Source organism: Giraffa tippelskirchi, chromosome 3, assembly GCF_054371585.1.
Source record: "Giraffa tippelskirchi isolate mGirTip1 chromosome 3, T2T-mGirTip1v1.2.pri, whole genome shotgun sequence".
NCBI lineage: Eukaryota > Metazoa > Chordata > Mammalia > Artiodactyla > Giraffidae > Giraffa > Giraffa tippelskirchi.
The window spans coordinates 40,907,053-40,930,100 of record NC_137277.1 but is presented as its reverse complement, the minus strand read 5'-3'; the positions used below and the strand labels follow the sequence as shown (position 1 = coordinate 40,930,100).

The window sequence follows — 23,048 nt, the reverse complement described above, 5'->3', positions numbered from 1 at the left end:
TGGACGTGGCCAAAGCATGGTCTGTATTTGTCATCCCACCCCTACTGCCCTTCAGTTCTTATTTGATTTTTATTTAACCTGAATGAATTTATCATAAGACAGTTTAAGAAAAATGTATATCTATCTCACCGCATTCCTGCCTTCCTCACACAACTGTTTTCACTTTTCTGAGTCCCTTTTGGTCTCTGTCTACAAGCATATTTCTGCGCAGTTGTAATTGTACACATAGCACTGTGTATTCTGTATTTTTGATTTAACCACATATTACAAACATTTTCCATCCTCCTACAGTCTTCATGATGACCATGTATTCTGTCCTGCCACATGCCCTAACCTGCTCTGTCCTGTCCTGGGGCCTGCTTTTCCTTCCCTTTCTCTTCCCCAGTCCCAGCAATCTTTGTGATCACATGGTCATCTAGAAGCAGAGAAACAGCCCTGCCCAGCTCCTCTCCCACCCCTCAACGGTGCTGCCCCCAGGCCCACCACCTCCTTCAAAACTCCCTTTCTTTGGCAATAGAAAAGCAGCCAAACGCAACAGTGGGACAGTCTCAGTACCTGCGACTTTGAGAGTATTTTACATACTCACAAATCGGCTCCTCCCAGGAGGAAACAGTATAGAGCCAGCTCCTTAGGCCTTTTCTTTCTTCTCTAGGTTTTCAGGGAGGTGGTGAAGGGGATTTGGAGGCTCTGCCATGGTCTACCTGAGCTCCCCAGGGAGGGGCCTGGGGCCGAAGCCCTCTCTAGGAGCGTAGAGTATGTGTTCTACGCCCAGAGGTTAAGCTTGGGGTGGTGCACGTAAGAGAACACCATCTGTAGATGTGGCAGCATCACGCCGTCCCTGGAGCCCGCCCTGTGGTGTTGATCTTGCCTCTATCTTCTGTTTCTTGAGCAAACTCCCTCCAGCCAGCATGGAGTTTCCCATTTGTGTCACTAAAGCAAGGCTTCTCCTTTTTCTTTTTTAATTTACTTTTACTTTTTGGCTGCACCACACGGCTTGCAGAATCTTAGTTCCTCAACCTGGGACTGAACCTGGGCCCTGACAGTGAAAGCGGGGAATCATAACCACTGGACCACCAGGGAAGTCCTCGGCACCGGTCTTCTATCCCTTCTCAAGAGCGAAATGGTCAACCTAGGGATGAGTAATAATAATAATAATGGACTTATTTATAATGAGAGCTGATATATATGGAGTACTTTGTGCCAGATATCCTGCTCAAAAGCATTTTCTACTTGTCATCTTTTTACTCCTTCCTACACCCAAGTAAGATCAGAAACTCCCACTACCCCCATTTGACAGTGTGGAAATGAGGCTCTGAGCATGTAAATGACTTGCCTGCATCTTCCTTCAGAGAAGGCAATGGCACCCCACTCCAGTACTCTTGCCTGGAAAATCCCATGGACGGAGGAGCCTGGTAGGCTGCAGTCCGTGGGGTCGCAAAGAGTCGGACACAACTGAGTGACTTCACTTTCACTTTTCACTTTCATGCACTGGAAAAGGAAATGGCAACCCACTCCAGTGTTCTTGCCTGGAGAGTCCCAGGGACGGAGGAGCCTGGTGGGCTGCCATCTATGGGGTCGCACAGAGTCGGACACGACTGAAGCGACTTATCAGCAGTGGCAGCATCTTCCTTAGAACCCTCACTGTGGTCTCCTCCCCCCGACTGTCCCAGCTGGAAAACGACAAGTTCAAGAGAAGCAGAGATGAACTGTTCCCTTTTCATTCTCTTCAGAGAAGCCCCTTGCTGGTGTGGAAGTTATTTTGTACAAAGGCATCGATTAGAAATTTTCCATTCCCTTTAAGTTTCCCATTAGAGGCTCTGCCCTATTTTTTCCTTGAAAGTTTCTGCTTCAGGGAACCTGCTTCAAGGGACAGGGGAACAGGGAAGGCAGGATGGGCTGGATGGGGAAGCTGGTGAATGGGAGGGAAAGGGGAGAGGTGATCATATCTCAGCCACCTTCTCTTGAAGCCTCAGATAATTGTATCTCACCCTCCTTCTCTTGAAGCCTCAGATGATTGTATCTCAGCTTCCTTCTCCCACAGACTCAAAGAAGAGGGAATGGGTAGTACAGAGGGTATGGATGCAGGAGCATGCCCTGCCCTGCCCAACTCCTCCTTGCAGATGACCGCCCTCCAACCCATGGTGCTGTGAGAGTCCCTGCCAGCAGATTGGCCTGGTAGAAAGAGCAGCAGTTTGCCACCAAGCAGACTAGGCTTCCTGTCCCAGCTTGGCCACTTACTGGGCAGATGACCTTGGGTAGGCAACTTGACTACTGGCAGAAGGAGTATAGTGTTACATCTCAGGGTGAGGTCCCCACACTGGGTGGAACACTGAGCAGATGCCACGAGAGTGAGCTTCCTTCTGGCTGGTTCATCCCCAGAGAGGTGTACACACTTAGGGCTCCAGGGCCAAACTAACCCAAGATCCGGTCAGTGATAGGAAAGCAACTGGTGCTTGTTAATTCTTTTTCCCAGTCCATGTGCTAGAAGTGGGCTTCTCTGGATTGAAATCTGTGGTCACTGTACCGAGTCGCTTTCTGTGCTCCACAGTCAACCCAACCTCGTCATCTTGGGCTTAAAGCACCAAATACAAGGGGCCTTTGCTTTTGCATAGCTGTTGGGGAGAGGTGGGGAGACCCAGGCTCCAGGGGAGCTGTTCCTCCATGGAATCGGCTGAGGAACCCCCACTAGTCATCTGGGGCTCAAGTCCCTGCCTTGCTGTCCTAGTGCCCCCCTCCCCCCCACCCCCACCAGCAAGGAGTGGAGACAGGCCTCAGCCATGGTAACAAAGAAGCCCATTAGTCACCTGGAGAAACCAAAGCACCAAACCAGGAAGCAGGCGTCTCTGCTTTTGGATTTTACTTTCCCTCCCTTCTCCATCCTCTGTGCCTGTCTGCCCTCCACAGATCAACCCAGCATCCCACGTCTGGGCTACAAACAAGCCTGCTGCTGTGTCTTATCATAGCAGTGGGCGGGCCCTGGTTTAACCCAACACTAGAAATTGCCCAATTTCAGAAACTGATTAAACAACTTTGCTAAAGCATTTTTGAGATGGGGCATGGCACTTGGAGGCGTTCGTGTGCAGCCAGCTGGCCCTTCGTGTTGTGGGCCCCAGGCCCCTACAGGCCGCTGACTCAAGCCCAGCCCCATCTGGGATGGGGAGACCCCTGATGTGAGCCCCAGGTCTCTGGGAGATGATGAGTAGACATGAGATGAGGCTGATGATGCCCCGTGTCTCTTGTGCTCTGGGCGCATCCTGAAAGCCCTCAAAAGCGCTGGCTGTGGCCTTGTGCATTTGTATGTGATGTGTGTGGTGGGAAAGGCAGTCCCCAGAGGCTGCTTCTCTCTGGACCTGCTCCCCAACACGCCAAGCCTCTCCTTCTCATAGGCATGAACATAATGCACTCGTTTTTCCTTTTGAAGGCAGGGCCACCCCTGCATGCCTGCCACCCCAGCCACCGCACAGGTTACAAAACACCACAGCTGTGTTTCTGGTACCTCAATGTCCCTCCCCCCTGCTGCCCCCCAACAGAGAAGTAAAATGTCAGTGAAGCAAACTACTTATTCAAAGCTGTAGAATCTATAAATATTAAATTGCTCTGGCTTTCCCTGGGCCATCTAGTTCCGGTCAGGTCTGGTGGGGAGGTGGCTGGTTAGTGCAAGGAGGGGAGGGACCAGTGGGGAGACAAGTGTCCCCAGAGGTCAAGGTCAAGGCTGCCTCTGTGGGCTGAGATCCCTGGCTGGAGGAGAAGCAGCAGGGAGTGGGGCGCAAGGAGCAGGGAGCTGGAAAACCCATACGCCCCTATAACCCAGAAAGAATCACCTCTGATTTTTCCATTGGAGGCTTTATGGTTGGAGGGAGACTGTGGTTTGTGGGAAGCTGTGTGTTGCATCTCTGACCCCAGCCCAGGACTCTAATGTGAGGGCGGTAGCACTGCCAGTATGTTCCCTCCAGGACTGTCCCCCTCAGAGCGGGCACTGGAACCGCCCCAGGAAGCAGGGCTGGAGATGGCGGCCAGCTGTCCTCTTCCCATCTGCTGCCCCAGGCTCCTCCCCCCACAGGCCCCCTGTGCTCCCCCGGGTTGGGCCCTCCTGCTGTGATCTGTGCTGGTCTGCACACCCTTGCATGTGCGTATGCGGTCCGTACGTGTTCACACAACCTTCTGAGGTTAAGACTTCCTACAGGCGGGGGAGCATCTCCTGTTTCTTGGGGACCTCTTGTTGTTGCTCAGTTGCTCAGTTGTGTCCGACTCTTTGCGACCCCATGGGCTGCAGCCCTCCAGGCTTCCCTGTCCTTCACTATCTCCCGGAGTTTGCTCAAGCTCATGTCCATTGAGTCGATGACACCATCCAACCTCTCTGCTGCTGCTGCTGCTAAGTTGCTTCAGTCGTGTCCGATTCTGTGTGACCCCATAGATGGCAGCCCACCAGGCTCCACCACCCCTGGGATTCTCCAGGCAAGAACACTAGAGTGGGTTGCCATTTCCTTCTCCAATGCATGAAAGTGAAAAGTGAAAGTGAAGTCACTCAGTTGTGTCCAACTCTTTGCAACCCCACGGACTGCAGTCTACCAGGCTCCTCCATCCATGGGATTTTCCAGGCAAGAGTACTGGAGTGGGGTGCCATTGCCTTCTCCGCCAACCTCTCTAGGCTTTCTCATTTTTCTTCTATGTACTGAGACCCAGGGCTGAAGTTCTTAAATGCACAGCTTCGTTGATCCTTCCATAGCAGGATAAGGTGGGAACTGCAGTATGTTTACCACGTGGCAGCGGAGGGTCTGAGGTCCAGATCGGGGAGGTGACTTGCTTGGGGTTCTGTGGAGAAGTCCCCTGCAGACCCAGGGGGGTTCCCTGGCTCTTCAGAGGTGGAGCCTGGATTCCACTCGAGGACTAAACCGTGTCCGGGGCGGGGCGGGGGGGGCTGTCCCATGGACTGTGGGGCCGTGGCCAAGCTCGCTTGCTCTCTCTCTCTTGCAGGCATCCCCACCCTCATCGTGCTGGACCCGCAGGGGGATGTGATAACACGGCAGGGGCGGGTGGAGGTGCTGAACGACGAGGACTGCAGGGGCTTCCCATGGCACCCCAAGCCCGTGCTGGAGCTCTCCGACTCCAACGCCGTGCAGCTCAACGAGGGCCCCTGCCTCGTCCTGTTTGTAGGTAGGAAGCTCAGCCGGGGGCCCCAGGTGGGACAGAATGGGCAGTGCTCACTAGGGAGCCAGAGGGGTCTGTCCCAGCAGCTTCTTTCAGTCACCAGCGGCGCAGAGCCTGGGCCTTTGTCTCCGGCTGCCGTGCTTCTGACCCCGGTGATTTATTCATGCTTCTCCCCTGTGGCGGCTGTGCAGGGAGCTGCTGCTCTGCTTTCCTTCTAGCTGCTCCCGGCCACCAGCTGGGAAGAAGAGGTCAGGCCGGGAGGAAGCCCTTGGCCTGCTGATGAACAGACCTATTGTTGGAGGCGGGGCTGCCATGCAGCAGCTGCGGGGGGGCCTGGGCCCCCTCAGGCCAGGGCTCACCCCCAGCTGCTGCCGCTTCTCTCCTGTGCTCTGAGGAGCTGCCCCAGGGCAGGATCTCTGGGGCTGAGAACCCCTCTGTCTCCCTGTCTCTCCCTCTCACACTCAGTGTGTGACAGGTCTGCCCTGCAGGAAGACACAGGAATACCCACGCCAGGCTCCCGGCAGGCCCGTGGGGTGACCCCTGGTTCCTTCTGCAAACGGAGTAACTGCTGGCCAAGGGCCACCTCACCCTCTGCCTTAGGACTCATTGCTCAGTTCCAACTTAAAATCAGTCTGGGTACCAGGATCGTGGCCGAGCTGCTGCCGTCTGTAGTGAGGGGGCTGGAGAATGTGTGTAGCATCTAACCTCCATTCTCTGGAAGTCTGGTTTGGGGGCCTCCAGGTGGGGAGCCCATATGTGGACTGGAGGGAATCCTGGCTTGCAGGCTGGCCTTGTGCTTGGAGGACAGTGGCCCTGGGAAGGGATGGCCTTGGGGAACCATTCACCTTGGGGCTTTCCTGCCTGCCCCAGGCTCACACACCCCCAACCTGGGGCCTGGGGAGGTTTTCTGAACTGAGGGACAATTGGGAACATCACTGGCCATCTGCAGATGTGGAAACAGAGTCCCAGGGAGGCAAAGCAGGTTCCCAGCATCACCAAGCTAATCAGAGGTGAATCTAGAATGTATGGGGCTGAGCCTGCACACTGGGCCTCCTGGGAGGACTTCTGGGTGAAGGTCCTCTGCGGGCACCTGTCCCCCTTCCCCTGCTTTGCACTGGCTCTCGGTTACCGGGTTCAGCAGGGGTGAGCTGCTCCCATGCTGCTATTTCACTGGAAGCAAGAGATGCCCAAAGGGGGTTCTGGGAGCCTGGTTGAGGGTTCTTCCCTACAGTCAGCCTGCCCCCTCCCAGGCAAGTCCCTCTGCCAGCTATGAAGTTGGCGTGCCAGTACCCTGGTGCCTCCCAACTGCCACCAAAGCTGATGATTAGACCGCAGTCCTGACCCACCACCGCCGCCACTTCTGCCATTTCCATTAGGAAGTCAGGGATCCGAGGACAGAGCATCTCATTCTATGATGGAGAGAAAACCACCAGGGCCTCAGGTTCTGGCTTAGGAGAGGCTCAGCTCCCAAGGTGGGTTTGTGAGGAGTTCAGTGAACAGGATTTCATTTGCCTGGGTATTAGTGCTAGATGGTGAAGCGAGTTCTTCCTGGGGGCATGATGCAGAACAGCCTATCTGCGAGAGCAGTGAGCAAACTGGCCTGTGCCTGGGAACACACCCTCGTGCATCCAGGAGGCGAGGTCGGTGTCCCAGGGGAGGCTTTGCTTCCATTCAGAGGCTGCCCAGATGGGCGTGTCGGGCCCTGGACCTGGGCACCACTCCATCTGATTGACAAGCCAGTGCTTCTTTGTGTCTTTCTCTCCCTTGTCACAGATTCTGAGGATGACGGGGAGTCGGAGGCGGCCAAGCAGCTGATCCAGCCAATAGCTGAGAAGATCATTGCCAAGTACAAAGCCAAAGAGGAGGAGGCGCCGCTCCTGTTCTTTGTGGCGGGGGAGGTGAGTGCCGCCGGGGCCCCCAGGGCTGGCTCTGCTGGCTGACCTTTAGAACATGAGTGATGTCGCCCTTGGGGATGTCTGAAGGGGCCTAGGGTTCTGGGGTGACGGTGCTTCTAGAAGAGCCCACAGACAAATGGAGCATGAAAAGGTGTCATCAGTCAAGGAAAACCAGTTCCGGCCCCTGCCGCCGCCTCCTTCCCAGCTCTTACCCAGCAGTCCCCGGGCAGCAGGGGGCCCTCCTAGGACAGAAGCTCCCTCTTGCACCCAGACTGCTCCCACCCCGGCTGCTAGGGAGCCACAAAGATAGTGGTCAGCACTTACTCCTTCTGGGCTGGGTCCCAGCCAGGCTCTTGATGCTTTACAGAGACCGGTTAGTCCCCGGACACCCGTCCGCCCTAGGGGGCCTTTCCCATCACCGAACGCAGATAGGAATCCGACTATTACTCCGAACTGCAGTTACCTCGCCAGCCCAGGGAGAATGCTGACGTTCCTGGCATCTCTGCCTCTCCTACCCCAGGCCTGTCTCTAGAAGGCCTCCAGCTGGTAGGGGAGTGGCTCCCAAGGTAGGGGAGCCCGGGTCCCGCAGAGGCGGAATCTCTGAGATCGGAATCTCTGAGATCGCAGGTTGCGCAGCCACGCCCGCTCGGTTCCCCACCCAGGAGCCACCCTCCAGGCATGCGCAGCCGCCTCTTCCCCACCCAGGCGCTGACCTGAGTCGCTTATTGACAGACACACATTTTGAAGCCAGCGACCCCCACCACCACCACCCGCCCTCCTTGCTCCCATCTGTACCTCCAGTTGGTCCAAGCCCCATGCTCATTTCACGCTGTTTGGATCCCAGGGGCGGCCAGACTCCCTGAACCACCCATTCATCACCTCAATAGCCGCCCCTGCCCGGTGGGCCCCTGGAAGACAGCTGGAGTCACCCTGCCCAGCCGTGGGGTGGAGGGAACAAAGCCGGTTCACAGGGCCCTGCCTTGGGCTACACAGCCCACTCCACACAAAGCACAAATGGAAGCCTCGCTGAATGTATTAAACTCTAACCCCTTCGACCAGAACAGAGGCTCGGAGAGAAAAGATGGGCTCAGGAGAGGGAAAGGGCTGAGCCAAAGTGGAGGCGGGGCTGTAGGGCCCCAGTGGCCGCTCTAGAAACAAGGCCGAAAAGGAGCGCTGGCAGGTTTCCTATAGGCCAGGCCAGGCGCCTCACCTGCACCACCCACGTGCTTGTCACCTGGCGGGCGGAATGCCATCCTTAGGGGTTCACAGATGAGGAAAGTGAGGCTGGGAGAGGGTAAGGCTGCTGCGAAGCCCGCCTGGCAGGGCTGTGCGCCCAGGCTGGCTCACTCTCCCACAGCCCCATGTGAGCCATTATTGAATCCTTTTTATAGGATTTATGAGACCTGGCCTCTGAGAGGTTTCTTGCCAAAGTCTAGGATTAAGTAGGTGGCAGAGAGAGGAGTGAATGTGAGATCAGGAGTGACTCTGGAAGCAAGCTCTCACTCCCTCTGTCCACGGGGTCCCGTACAGGGCTGGCTCAGCCTGGAGTAGGATGTTAGGCAGAGGCCCAGGGGCATAGGGGCATCCACTACTCCAGCTCCCCACCCCTCACCCGACCTTCTCTGCCCTGAACCCAGGCTCCTGGCCTTGGCAACTCTCTTGGCCAGTTCTCTAACCTCAGAAGCAAGACAGCGGGAAAGGAAGTGGGCACAGGGCTCTGGAACCGTCAGGCACCAACTGGGCGCCTCTGAGCCCAGGACTCCACCCCTTCACAGTCAGCCTGGGGCTGAGGCCTTTGTCTTGATCCAGTCCTCACCCACAGACAGAAGTTGTCCCTTCCCAAGTCTTAACAGACATTAAAATTCATCTCCCCCTGTTTGCTCAGAGGGAGAGGGGCGAGGAGGCAGCAGGCACTGAGCTTGGCTTTCTAATGGGAGTTGGATGGATGGGATTTGTCCAGGTGTCTCCACTCTGTTTATTATGAAGATTGTTTATTAACCTAAATGGAGGGCCTGAATTGGGTGAACACTCCCAGAGATGCTGAATCACCCGGCATTGCTGGGAAGTGTGTGCTGTTTGTTGGGTGGGGGGAAAAAAGACGATTACTTATCTTTGCTAAGAAATTGCCCTTAGAAAGAAACGTTTTTTTGTCTTGGAAACTGCTTGCCAGCCTTTAAGGCCTGGAACACTATGAGCTCTTTTTCTGCTGGTCTTCTCATTCAGTAGAGAATTTTGCACGTTTTATAGTGGAACAACCTGGGGATGGGTATAGAGCATCCATTTCCTGTTAGCAGCAGGATGAAAAGTAACCTCAGATGGCTGTGTGTATGCATGCTCAACCCTTTACATCCTCAGGGACTGTAGCCTGCTAGGCTCCTCTGTCCATGGAATTTTCCAGGCAAGAAAACTGGAGTCGTTTGCCATTCCCTTCTCCAGGGGATCTTCCTGACCCAGGGATTGAACCCAGGTCTCCAGCATTGGCAGGCAGATTCTTTACCACTGAGCTACCTGGGAAACCCAATCTCAGATGGCTGCCCCCTTACAAATCTTTCTCCTTGTCTTTGGATTTCTGTTTGCCTTTATATTTACTAAAGGTACACCTCATACTAGAGAAATTTCTCAGGACAATCACTGGGAACCTACGATTACTATAGCGATGGTATAAAACCTCAGTAGTACTTCAGAGACCTGGGCTTCTGAACGGGTTATGCAACTTGTGCCGGCCCCCTACAGCTGTGGGGATGGGGATGGAGGGGGTGGGGGAACTGAGCTGTTTTGTTAAAAACATTCGGAAGCTGAAGTCCAGATAGCCCTCTGCCCACAGTGGGGCTGCAGATAATTGAAAGTGGGTTGCAAAAGTAAGTAATCAAAATACATCCCATTTTTACAAGTTAAAGTTGCTTTCAGGCTAATAAAGCAAGATGATTTTCCTGGGGTTTGAGCTGATACAGACAGTGAATTTGATGAACCAGCCTCCCCCTTGCCCTGGCAGGGCAGGGTCCCCTGCTCCCCCCCTTCCCTGCTCCCCGTTCTGAGAGCCCATCTTGCCTGGAGGCCAGCGACTCTCCAGGATGGTGGGGTGGGGTTCCACTCCATGGTGTCTGGGGAGTCCCGGCCCAGCGGATTCTCTACCCTCTTTCTTGACAACTCACTGGTTTTCTTTCCTTCTGGTGACTTCCAGGATGACATGACTGACTCCCTGCGAGATTACACCAACCTGCCTGAGGCTGCCCCTTTACTCACCATTCTGGACATGTCAGCCCGGGCCAAGTACGTGATGGACGTGGAGGAGATCACCCCCGCCATTGTGGAGGCCTTTGTGAATGACTTCCTAGCAGAAAAGCTCAAACCAGAGCCCATCTAGTGGGGCCCCAGCTTCCCGGGACCTTATTTAAAACTCATTCTTCTTCTCCCCCTCTCCCCCTTTCCCGTCACCCTTGGACTTTTCCAGCGTGTTCGAATCACACAACCCAAGTGTCCAACCTCTCTGTGGTGCCTTGTTTTCTGCATTAACTCCTCAGCTAGCACCCTAGGGTGCGCACTCTCTCCAGCAGCAGAAGAACCCACCGTGTTTGGAGACTCTGCTCCGGGATTCGTAGGGCTGGCGTAACCCGGCCAGAATGAGGGCCGCGGCGTGCTCTTGGTCTCTAGCTCTGGGTGAGGTATTTTGCGCGCCCCCGGGTGTTCTTCTGCCGAGTGGGCACAGACCTTGGGTTCGCCGGCTCTGCCTGAGGTGCTAGAGCGCATGCGCAGAGCCCCGGCGGCTCAGAGCCACGCGGGCGCTCAGGTAGAGCCGGGAAGGGGCGCGGCCCTGGAGGTCTCCGCGCAGAGCTGCTGCCCGCCAGGACAGCCTTTCCTCAGTGACTTGATCTATCTTGACCTGAGGAGAAAAACACCAGCTTGTCAGTCGGTTTCTTGGACAGGGGAGGAGCTCCAGCTCTCAAAGGAAACTTGTGTTCTTTTCTGATGAGAAAAAGAGTAGCTACAGTCATGGTTCACGTAGTAATTGCTTACTTTGATGGAGCGCCTCCCACGTGATAAGAAAGAGCTACTTTTTCCTTCCTTCGAGCTCTTTCTCCCTTGATCTTGACCTTCCCCCAGTTTCTGCCTTCTCAAATGGACAGCCCCTCCCATCTTAGAATGTTGTTAGTAAGTTCTCCCCTTTGGCCATCTTCCCAATAAGGGGCAGTGGACCTGCATTGCCAGAAGAGCACCGTGCCCCCAGCCCTAAGGAGTGCAGGCTGAGGACAGGTCAGCTAAAAGTGGGCCCTGTGTTGGCTCTGCTGGGCCCAGCTTGGCTCCTTCTTTGGGCTGAACTGACCACAGAAAGGAAACTAGCAGCTGTGCTCTTAGGATTTGGGGTAAAAGGCTTCCCCGGGTTTCAGCCTATCTCCATCAGGTGTCAGGGCCTTTCAGATCATCTCAGGCCTCACCTCTGGCTCCACTCACAGCCAACCAAGACCGTTTATTTGGAAAACCCAGCCCCTTCCAATTAGCTGTTGACAGCATTGCTTCTTGCTGAGTGGGATTGTTCATTTGTAGTTCAGAGGGACAAGTTGAGTTGGTCATTAGACTGTTACTGTTACCAGCCTGAAATGCAATAACCTAGTAAGAAATAAAACAGGCATCTCTGGACGTTATCAACCATTTGGCCTTTCCTGTCCTTCATAACAAAAATCTTCTGGCTTGTACTATATGCTCCATGGGGTGGGCAGTGAGGCGGTGGGTGGCAAATATAAGATCTTCTTGACTTTCACCGGGTACTTGGCAGCTGTGCTTCAGGATTTTTGAGAACCAAGCCCTAACGTGGTCATCTGTCGAATCCTTCAGAAGCCAGGATGCTCGTTTGGATGAGAGTGCCAGAGACAGATCCCCGCTGGAGCTCTGGCCACCATCTCTTGAGGTTTGACTTGCCATGGCAGGGGGTGGAGTCTCAGATGACAGGCATCCTTGTGGACTCATGCTCATTCCCCCTCCAGGAGGGAACACATGCTTAGAGAGCCTGAGGAGGCCAGTTGGAGAAACACAAGGAGTCCCGCAGGGGTCCTCCTGTGAGGAATGAGGTTGGAAACCCTCAAACCTGGCTCTGTCCAACCCCCTAAGACTAGGGGCTGCTCCAGGAGACCTGCCAGTGTCTCCCTGGGGTGATGGGAGGGTGGGGACAAGATGAGGTCAACTTCACTAGGAGGATAGTTGGGATTTCTGTCTGTGCCCTGTACCACGATGGCCTTGGAGGAAAGGTGGTCTCTCTCAGTAGCTACTTATTTTCTGAGGCAAATAGAACAAAATCCAGTGAGGAGCCCTCATCAAGTCATTGCAGCAGAAAAATGAGGTCATCTATGATCCTTCTATGCCCATACAGGGCCAACTGAACTACTTGCCACTAATGTCAACTGGACCCACGACACCAGAATTCCCCTCTTGAAGGGGGTGTGGAGGTTAAGATCAGTGGGAAGTTTTACTAAAAAGGTACTTCCGGTTTATATAGTGGCAGCTTTGGGGGGAAATGCCAGGGGAGAGTCACTTCGCCAGTGAAAAATCTCTATAGTGCAAGATGCTAGAGATCTTAAAGGTTATCGAGGCAGACGAAGTGGGTGGCTTCTTAATTCCTACTAAGCAGCTCCAAAATACCTTAAAATTCTGGTCGCTAATTAGAAGCAGGTTAAAACACCAGCTGTGACATATTCAAGGGCTTCCCCCAGCAGCAAAGGAAACCGGGCCCTGCAGCTTGGGACAGGATGGTGGCTGTAAAAATGCCACCCTGGGGTTACAAGTCTGTGGTCACCACAATGACTTCCAGATCTGATTCTACCCTTTTTTTTTTTTTTTTTTGAACAGAGTTGAGATCTTTTTTTTTTAACCTGTCTTTAATAGTAAAGATCTCCTTAAGAAAAAAAGAAAGGTATGTTTGGGGGATAGGTATGTATGTATGTGTTAGTCACTCAGTCGTGGTGGACTCTGTGACCCCATGGACTGTAGTCCACCAGACTCCTCTGTCCATGGAATTCTCCAGGCGAGAATACTGGCATGCATGCCCAGTCACTTCAGTCGTGTCCAATTCTTTGCGACCCAGTGGACCATGGCCCACCAGGCTCCTCTGTCCATGGAATCCTCTAGGCAAGAATACTGGAGTGGATAGCCATTTTCTTCTTCAGGGGAATCTTCCCCACCCTGGGAATCAAACTCTAGTCTCCTGCATTGTAGGCGGATCCTTTACCATCTGAGCCACCAGGGGCGTCCAGGTATGTATAGCAGGTAGCTGTAAAAACCGAAAGGTGACTGAGAACCACCTTCTCTTCCAGGAGCGGGGTGGGGGTGCTGCTTGCTCCCCTAGCCTCAAGTGTGTCCTTGGAATCAGTGCCTCCCACTTATCCGAGCACAGGGAGGCTGTTCTGCTGTTTTTGGCATCAGCCAAGCTTCAAGTGGTAATTTTCAGCCAGACTGTGTTTTTTCCTGTTGCCTAATTGAAGACACTAAAAAGCTGTTCTCTCCTCCTGCTGCCTTGTTGTTGGGCAGCAAAGGGAATTCTGCAGCAATAGACATAGTAGAGTATGGTCCAGGAACAGATCAGCTGGACCCAGTAAGGTCACCAGAGGGAGAAAGCTACACACACGCCCGTGCGTGTCCACATGGAGAGGCCTTGGAATGGCAGCTCTGGGAGGGGCCCGAGTGAGTTCCTGGTCCAGCCCCTCCAGGGTGCTGGCATTCTGTTCCACTGTCAACCCCCACCCCTACCTGGGCAGGCCCCTGCTTGCCTGCCAGGACCAGGACCTCAACAGGACATAAGTGAGGGATGTGGGTTGTGGCAGCGCCCTTGCAGCTTCTCTCCGGATGCTGCTGTGTGGACCGAGGACAGGCTGGAGCTCAGAATCTTCCATTCACCCTGAAGCAGCTGTGTTCAGTGAGCCCTAAACCTAAGTCCCTCTTTGCTCAACACCAACCCCCGTGGAGCGCCCACTGCTTTCCTCCAAGCAGGCTGCTCAAGGGGAAGTTCTCTGCAGACAAATGGCTATTGTTTGCTTCATTATTGGTTATTCATTATTAGCAAGTAGTGAATGTGTGAAGGAGGGAATATTTTCCAGGAAACAGTAGGCTCAGATGTAGGAAAGTATGATACGGAGTCTACTGTATGGCTGGGATTTCTCCTACTGAAGGAAGTCTGACATCAGGATGTTCTAGATATACCTTTAGCGTGAAAGCATGAAGAGAAGTCATTATGCTTCATTGTTCAGCCTGTGTCCCACCCCCTGGGCCTTCTGGAATACTTTCCCCAGTCAGGAAATGTGTGGCTAGATTTAGGTAGGATGGTTCTGAGGAGCTGTTGGGTTTCCATGCAATCACGTGCCTCCTCCCGAAAGCCTCTGTCCCCCAGCCTGTAGGCCAGTGTGCAGCCAGCCTCATGTTTGATTCCTGGGTGCGCTTGCCTCACACAAGTAAGCCAACCACACAGGGCTAGAAGTGGGATACAGGAGGAGGCATGGTTAGGACCCAGGCCCCAAACCAGATCGCTTTCGACATCAGAGGATATGAGTCCCCAGCTAGCCAAACCTCTCTCCGGGCCTGCAGTCACAGAGGCGCAAGCAAGGCAGGGAGGCCAGACCCTGCTGCAGCCTCATCTCTCCTCAACCTGTATTCTCTCCTTGCATTCTGTGGAAGCAGCAGCTGTGGGGATGGTCCTCTCCAACTTCCCTGTAGCTCAAACTGTAAAGAAACTGCCTGAAATGCAGGAGAGCTAGGTTTGATCCCTGGGTCGGGAAGATCCGCTGGAGGAGGCCATGGCAACCCACTCTAGTATTCTTGCCTGGAGAATCCCATGGACAGAGGAGCCTGGTGAACTACAGTCTGTGGGGTCGAAAAGAGTCGGACACAACTGAGCGACTAGCACTAGCACCTCCGCAACCTCAAGGCCTCAGTTGAAAAAAGTTGCTCTTCCCTACAAAACAGATGTGGCTAGGACAGAACTGACACCATTGCTATGTGCAGATTTTTGGTACACTGCTTTGGGCAGCAGCCTGGCTTCCTGAGGCTTTCAGTGCTTGCAGCTGCTCCAAGGTAACTCGGGACCCTGGTTCAGGGACTGTCAAGTCACCCACAGCAGCGCATCAGCTTGTCTGTTCATCTGGCTTCTAGCGTATTTCCTTTGTGTGTTCATAGATGTAAAGTAAGATCTTTGAGTTAAAATGTGTCTACATGAGTGTTTTCTTTAAAACATGTTTTCCAGGTGAGCCAGCCAGGTCAGCTCCCACAGAAGGTGGAGGCTGCTTGGCCAAGGGGTCCACAGCGCAGCAGATGGTTTTCAGTACCAGCCAGGGTGAGGTGCTGTTTCTGGGGTTTTCGCATGACGTAACAACAAAAGTGGAGCTAAAGGCAGCTCAGCTTGTGGTGACATCTGGTGGTGTTAATAACCCTGGGGAACGTGCTAGGAGGTCCCAGGTGAAACTGGTAGAAACCAGTTCCCCAAGGTTGGCTTATCCTCTGGGCCTTAATGACTTTTTTCCCCTTAATTGGCGTGTAATTGCTTAACACTGCCGTGTCAGTTTCCGGTACAGCAAAATGCATCAGCCACACATATGCATATCCCCTATTCCTTGGACTTCCTTCTCATTTAGGTCACCACAGAGCACTAAGCAGAGTTCCCTGTGCTATACAGTAGGTTCTTATAGATGTATGTCCGTCTACCAATTCACCTCATCCGCCCTTACCGCTTTGGTATCCATACATTTGTCTATGAATGACTGAAATTCTAAGGTGCGATAGCAACCGAGGCTGGGGAGGGGTAAGGGCTTTTATGCCTCCCTTGTCTTGAAACTCCTAGAGGGTGAGGTGGTGGGTTCTCAGTGGATGTTCCAGGCACCTGGGGACATCAGTGTTTGCTGAGAGCTGCTTTCCCAGAGGCTCCATTCCAAGGAAAAAGATGTGCTAGTTTTTTTTCTGTAGCAGCTGCTTCCCGTTTCTGTCCATTTCCTCCTTAGTTTTTGGTCCAACTTTCTGTACTTTAAGATTTTTGCCGAGAATGAATGACATTGTGGATGGATCTCCCACTGCAGCAACTCTGAGCTTGCCACAGGCCCAGGGTGGTGGAGGGAGATTTGACTCCTCTTGATTGCAACAACTTGCATCCAGGAGAAATCCCCACCCCTCCCCTTCAGCGGTGGGAGTCGTTTTGAGGTTTGACTGCCCCCTTGTGGCAGACACCACCACTACAGCTACGTGCAGCACAAAGGCAAGGGGCAGCTTGGCCAACCTTCTGAAGTTCTGAAGGCTTCTTTCAGCCGAGCAATGTGCTTTACTTGTCATATGCTGCTCAGTTTTCATCCCTGTTTCCTGGGGAAATGGTGACATAAATATTGGTATAAAACTGAGAAGGATTCAAGATAGCTAATTTCCCTCAGTGGGTAAAAAACTTCACCACCACTTGCCCCTCCATGATCATTTAAAAGGAAAGACTGCCCCTTCCCTCTGCTAAATTATACCCAGAAATATACAAAGAACTCACAAGGCATGGTATACAAGTCATTGATTATAAAGTGAAGGGGACGCAAATTTCTTTCCCTTCTTACACCCAGGATGATAAAACCAGTGTAGAATGACTTGTCAGGTATGCTCTTTTGCAGTGCTGTTTTTCTGAACAAAGACATGATATAGGGTGTGTTATTCTCTCATTGGTTTTTATTTTGCAACAAAAGTCAGCAGGGACAAAAACCCAGGGATAAAAATAAGAGGAGGTTGGTTTCATGCTGAAAAGGCATGGAGCCTCTTTTCAGTGATGTATGTTTCTTTAGCACTTTCCCAAGGTGTTAGGAGACTGTCAGAGTGGTATTGTTCTCTGGGTTGCCCCCCGCCCCCCATTTCACCTGCAGGCACTGTGGCTGTGAAGCTGGCAGAGGAGGCCACACACAGCCTTTGTGGGCTCAGCACAGTACAAAGGCTGTGGGCTCTTCTAGTTTCTAAAGGCTGAGGGGGATAGACGCTCTCAAGAACATTCCAGAGACCGCTGTCACCCAACATTTATGTGGGGCCCTGGGCAGGTCCAGACCAGAGCAGCTTCCAGCCTGTCAGCCTGAGAGAGCACAGCCAACCAAAGAGATTGTTCCTGCAAAACCCACTCCTCTCCAACATAACAAAGCAGTCCCATCAGGGCCACTTAGGGCACAGCCATGCATGACCTTTTGGTTTTACCAGGGACCTGGGTGAGGTGAAAGGGTTGGGAGAGGTCCCCAGTTTCTCTGAGGCATGCTGCAACTCATTGGACCTCCCCGTGACGAGCAGCTGAGGGGCTCCCAAGGAACCCCAATCAAGGCAGGAGCCACCATATGGAAGGGAGGTGCTCACACTACACTGCTAGCATCTCAGTCTTCAACCATATTCTCTGTGGCTGCAAAAACACTGCTTAAAAGTCAGTCCCACACTCAAGTCCCACCCCCTGCTTCCCATAGTGACTTACAGTGATCACCACCTGCCTCCGCCCTCATGTCCTTGTCTACATCCCACTGGTGCTCAATAAGGATTCAGCCTGCCCTGGTTTAAGAGAAGAACAGCAGGGTCTTGCTGCCGAGCTGTGGGCTCAAGGGCCCCGAGCGTTCATCCTCAGAACTTCCGCCCCTCTCCTGTGCAGGAGCCTCTGTTCACACAGCACCAGGAACACTGGTGTTCTGTTTATGCTGGATGAGGGGTTAATGTAAACAAGTCATTCCATTTAACCAAAAGGGTTACACAAAGCAGGACTAACAGCAGGAAGCTATTACAAAGAGTATGGCTTTGTTGAGAGATGCAGGGTTAAGCTGAAGATTTAAAAACTCTTTTCCTTTTCTGAACCAAGAGTCTTCAAAAAGATATCTGCAGAGATGCTAAGAAAGTATAATACCAACTGATTAATTCAGCTGTTTCACCAGAAATGGGGGGGGAAACTGTGTCATACATAAACAGTGTCTCAGTCATGGCCTGAATGAACAATCAAAGAGATTAACACAGCTGAGCCAGAAGAACCACTATTAATACTACTGAATGCCATCACCTGTACCCTTAGCTTCCTGGGTCATTAATCTCTCAGCAATGTCCTACCACTAGGCCAAAGATGAAAAGATGGGTGTTGAGACCCACTGACCACACTGAAATAAATAAAGCATTTTAACATAATCTACTGGCCTGCACTTCACAGGGGCTTACTTTCCATTGACCAATGATCAGAGGAGTAAGTGACCAAGCCTGGCCACTCTAACCAGCCCTCCCTGACTGCAAACACCTGCAGCTGTGGAGGGAGGGGTCTTCCTGCCCAAGACGATGCCTTCAGCAACTTTCTGGACACAAAGATGCTCTGTGGTGGACAATTTTTAAAAACATAAGAGCCATGAGGAGCACTTACTTTTGTTGTCTCTTACCCACCCACACACATATATAAAAATCAGTGGGAAGATGGGAGACCTCAGGAGGGATTTTGACCTTCCTTATTTTTGAGGCTGAGCAGAAAGTCATGGAAGTTCTTCTTTTTCCAATAACCACAGAGATAACTTCAAGCTGAGGATGGCTTCCACACGCCCTCCTCTCAGTGTTAATGCCTGTCCCCGCTCGAGTGTTCCACTCTCACCCGCAGCTGTCTTTTGCCTTCAAAGAGCAGGATGCTCGCGGCCATGGCTGAATTCAGGCTGTCCACGCCGGGCACGACGGGGATCAGCAGCCTCCTGCCCCCTGTGCTCTCGGCCAACTGCAGGGACTCCAGGCTCACACCGTGGGTCTCCCCACCTATCACCACAGCCGCCGGTGCCTCTGTCCAGTCTGAGTCGTAACTCTGGACCTCAAGTTCAGGGAGCCAGTCTTGACTCACTCCACTCTCTAGATCCTCTTCCTCATACTCATGCAACTTCAGCGGGCGTTGGTCACGTACCCAGCCGTAGTCACTGGCCTTGTTAGACCTCTGGGCCTGGGCCTCCATGTAAAGGCCACAGTTGTCGGCCACAAATACACGGGTGTCAGCAGGCAGGTGGTCGGGCACTGCTTCCCAGTCCAGGTTGTTGATGATGGGCACCTGGAAGTGTGCGCCCATACCTGCCCGCAGCACTTTGGGCTCCCAGGCATCCACGCAGCCTAGCAAATGAAAGAGGATCTAATTAAGATTACGAACCTTACCGGACAAGGGGACTTTGAAGGAAGTCAGATTAATTCCGGATCAGAAGATAAAGCGAAAATGTCCTATCATGGCCTTGGTGGCTGGGACCTCTGCCTCCCCAGCTGTAGCAGTGTCCAGCAAGGTGCTGAAACAGATTTTATTCATTCCTTCAACATTCACCACACACAGAGAATTCCCTGGCAGTCCAGTGGTTAGGACTTCATGCTTCCTCTGCAAAGGAGCACGGGTTGGATCCCTCGTCCGGGAACTAAGATCCTGCAAACAATGCAGCATGGCCCCAAAAGAAAAAAAAAACTTACCACAGACACATGCCAGACATTTGCACGGGAGACGGGACAGCCTTCAAGTCCCCAACCTCAAGGAGCTTATAATACAGTGGGCAATGGTGTTGGGATGACATTTCAGCAGGTGACTGTATTATCAGTAATGACTAAAGTTAAAAAAGCATGAACAGGGTAATAGAAAACCATGTATGCAGCATGGCAATCAGGAAAAAACCACCTGGAGAACATGACAGTGAGCTGGACCGTGAAGGACAGGAGGATCTTGTCAGGGAAAGACCAGGGCAGAGGAGAGTTATAGAAGTGGCAATTGTGCCACAGTCCAAACACTGTAAGTACGATAATTGGGCCAATTAATGGGGGTGAGGTGGGAGATGAGTCGGGAGGCAGGAAAGGACCAGTTTAAAGGAGGCTGGTGTGCCCAGCCAAGGGGTTTAGGGTTTCACCCAGAAGACAATTTAATGTCACCAAAGCATTTTAAGCAAAGTAGGGACAGAATCTGGTTTATATTTTAGAAAGACCCATTTGGCGTCAATGTTGAATCTGGACTGGAGCAAGGAAGACACTAGTAATGGGGAAATGACAGCAATCCTGGGAAAAACCAGGGCCAGAGCCCTGGCCTGCATATACCCTGTCTTTGCAGTCGTGCTAAACCCAACCACCTCCACGCATCAGCAGACACTTGGCCCTTCCCAGTGCCACAGGCCAGGAGACAGCAGGACCAGGGCCCCCCTATCTACTACGCTCCCCAACTTGTTAGCACACATCTCCTCATTATAAGTTATCTTAAAAGTTAATCTGTCAAACTTCAAGGTCGGTTAAGTAGGCAAACCAAATTCAAAAAGGAAAAAAAGACATGAAGAAGGTAACACTGTCTACATGGGTCCCCCACCACAGGCTTTCCCCATCAGTGTGGGAAACAGGGACTGGGAGGTGGGCTGTGTGCCAAGAGGCTGGTAGTCGGGGCAGAAGAGGTGCCATTGAGTCTCACTTCTCTACCCAGTTAGCAATAAGGGACAAGCTGAGATCCCCCTCATCCTCGGGTCCTCTACGCTGGGCACCCTACGCTGAGGCGTTCCCCCTCTTTCTCTACCTCTCCCATACCAGCCGCCAGCAGCAACGTGGAAACTGCCTGCCTGGGTGATACAGGTCCATTTCCCAAACCACACTTGCTCTCAGAGCTCTCAACAGTGAGGCAGGTGAGCAGGGTATGGATGTAGGGACCCCGAGCTTCGCTTTCATGCTGGCGGAGAGATGCACCCCAGGGAGGGGTGATGCGGGGGGGAAGAGCTGGGAGGAGCAATACAGGCGAGTCTTAGCAATGGGACCACTTCCGTTTACACCAAATGGCAGCTTGACTGTTTCTGATGGATGATCCTTTCCCTCCTTCTCCTTCCAGGCTATAAATAGGCCTGTTAGGCATGTCCCAACTGTCAGGCAAGTCTGTTTGGAACCAAGGCTACAAATTTCTATTTATGATGAAAGGACAGAGCCAAGTGTTAAAACCAGCATCTACTTCTTCCCTGATTAATTTTAAGTTCTTTTAACAACTTAGCAGGTGACAAAATAATTTTAAAGATAATCAACACGAATGAGCGCACCAGGCACGGTGCTGAGTACTTGATGTTCATCTCACTCAATCCTCAGAACAACCCTACCAGGTAGATTCTGTTATGCCAGCTTTACAGATGAGGGAACTGATGCTTGCAATACTGCTCACTTACACAGAGCTACCAAGGGACAGATCCAAGAACCAAATCCATTCATATCTGCCCACGGAGCCAGCTCACTTACAGCCACCTAATCCACGCAATAACATGCGATCTTACCTTTGGTGAGTAACACTTTGCTGCAGCCTGCCCCAGCAGCAGATCGCAGAATTGTCCCCAGGTTCCCAGGGTCACGGAGATTGTCACAAATCAACAATATGGGCAGTGTGTGGCGAACTTGGGTCTCAGGGTATGTCATCTTAAGATGGTCAGGTTTGGCAAAAATCCCTGAGGAAACAAGAAATGTGGTTCATTTGTCTGATGTGGGTATGGGGAGTAATTTGATGTTTTGGTTATTTATCACTCTTGGTGTATTTTTAATTACATACTACATGTAAACATTCTGGTTGAAAAAATTCAGTGTGCCCCCGCCCCCAACTCCCTCATAACGCTTTCAATAGTGGAATGTATCCTTTCAGGACTTCTTCCATGCACTTCCCTACATGTATGTCCATCTACCCATATATAAGTGCTTTTTCTTTTGTAGTAAAATCATACTTAATCTTATGTAATTATTCTGTAATCTAGTTTCTTTTTTTTTGGCCACACTTAAGTGGCTTGCAGGATCTTAGTTCTCCCACCAGGGATTGAACCTGGGCCCACAGGCAGTGAAAGCACCAAGTCCTAACCACTGGACTGCCAGAGAATTCCCAACATTTTCTTAAGTTTTAACCGGACATTAAAGGTTGAAGTGACCCCCAAAACATAAGGTCTGAGGAGGAGTGATTATTCCCTACAGACTATAAAAACTCACAATACAAATGATGACAGAAAACTGGCTTAGTTTCCACTTAAAATACAAGATTCACAGATTTGGAAACTGCGTTGTAAGAAAAGGTAAGGCCCAGTAATATTCTGAATTTCATTTAAATTTGTTGCCCTGAGACAAGTATGAACAAATAATCCCAAGTCTCCCCTTCTACAGACACATTGAATAACCACTGACCCATTATTCCTTGTGGTGTTACCAGGTCGGACCAATCCTTGATATCCTCAAATTTCACCTTAATGAGGCTAACACCTTTCAGCTTTTCAATGGGCAGCTCCTTTATGTATTCCAGACGGCTAAAGAAGAAAACTTTCGGCACAGCACCAGCCTTGAGAGCGTCTGCAATTAGCCTACGACCTTCCAGAAGGATCTTCCCCTGCTTTTCTCGAAATGGCCTGGATTTAACTATGGTCATCACACTGCTGTGGGTGGAAACAAAAAGATGTGTAATTACCAACATCCTCATTACGGAGACACATCGAGTTCTAGCAGACATGAAGAGCTTCGTATGGAAAGAAACAAACGAACTGTTAGAAAGACACTTATTCTGGCCTCTGCATAATAAAAACCAGCGAGGTGTGCTGCACGAAGTCCTCCAAAGCAAGGAAAGAGGTCAAGGTCTCGCTATGAGGAGGGAGGAGAAACGAGAAAACGCGACAAGCCTCGGGAACACATCACCTCAGCCTTTTGTCTCCAGGGAAAGCCTTATCATAGCGAAGCCCCGACTCTTCCCAGGTGCTGGGCGTCTGGGATGCTGGCCCCTGAATCTGCTGCTTCTGTCGCTGCTCCCGGGGACTGGCCTCTGCAGCCGCCTTCCGAGGCTGTTTCCCGGGATCGAGCTTTCGTTCCACAACCTCACCAGATGGAAACAGCACTTTCACGGGGCTCCGCCGCAGTGCCCGGACCCAGCGCCGCGCATCGAGGTCCCAAGCCTGCACCACCGGTAGCAACGCTCTTGTAGCCCATCCCATGCGCTTCACCAGCGCCGCCATCTTCCCCCGCCCCTTGGGCTGCGTCACGAAAGCGCGCCGGCGGCGGCTAGTGACGTCACAACGCGCCGGC

General features: G+C 52.3%; 2 protein-coding genes across 7 annotated transcripts in view; one reads left to right on the top strand and one right to left on the bottom strand.

Annotated features, from left to right (window-relative positions):
• Positions 1-11,690, top strand: part of NXN (nucleoredoxin) — a 162,532-nt gene extending 150,842 nt beyond the window's left edge. For all 4 annotated transcript variants that reach the window (XM_081580163.1, XM_081580162.1, XM_081580165.1 and 1 more), the window contains 3 exons: positions 4,975-5,154; positions 6,922-7,046; positions 10,225-11,690. In XM_081580163.1, coding sequence (XP_081436289.1) covers positions 4,975-5,154; positions 6,922-7,046; positions 10,225-10,407 — 488 coding nt within the window. In that variant the 3' untranslated portion in view covers positions 10,408-11,690. The remainder of the gene's footprint in view (positions 1-4,974; positions 5,155-6,921; positions 7,047-10,224) is intronic.
• Positions 11,691-16,692: 5,002 nt separating this feature from the next.
• Positions 16,693-22,986, bottom strand: MRM3 (mitochondrial rRNA methyltransferase 3). 3 transcript variants are annotated; one of them, XM_081580168.1, is made up of 4 exons: positions 22,665-22,986; positions 22,160-22,408; positions 21,278-21,445; positions 16,693-19,124 (listed from the first exon to the last, which is right to left on the bottom strand). In XM_081580168.1, exons 3-4 carry the CDS (start codon positions 21,414-21,416, stop codon positions 18,592-18,594), a joined length of 672 nt encoding a protein of 223 aa, XP_081436294.1. In that variant the 5' UTR covers positions 21,417-21,445; positions 22,160-22,408; positions 22,665-22,986; the 3' UTR covers positions 16,693-18,591. The 3 variants fall into 3 exon arrangements, with proteins under 3 accessions (XP_081436294.1, XP_081436292.1, XP_081436293.1); XM_081580166.1 differs by having other exon boundaries at positions 22,164-22,408; XM_081580167.1 differs by lacking the exon at positions 22,160-22,408 and having other exon boundaries at positions 22,441-22,986.
• Between the last annotated feature and the right edge of the window lie 62 nt (positions 22,987-23,048).

Bases quoted from the DNA above. Each gene is read 5' to 3' on its own strand.
- MRM3 (XM_081580166.1), bottom strand. From the start codon at position 22,978: ATGGCGGCGCTGGTGAAGCGCATGGGATGGGCTACAAGAGCGTTGCTA. The intron at 21,446-22,163 runs GTCAGTGGTTAT...TTGTTTCCTCAG, and splicing joins AACACCACAAGGAATAATGG to GGATTTTTGCCAAACCTGAC. The intron at 19,125-21,277 runs GTAAGATCGCAT...TTCATTTGCTAG, and splicing joins CAAAGTGTTACTCACCAAAG to GCTGCGTGGATGCCTGGGAG.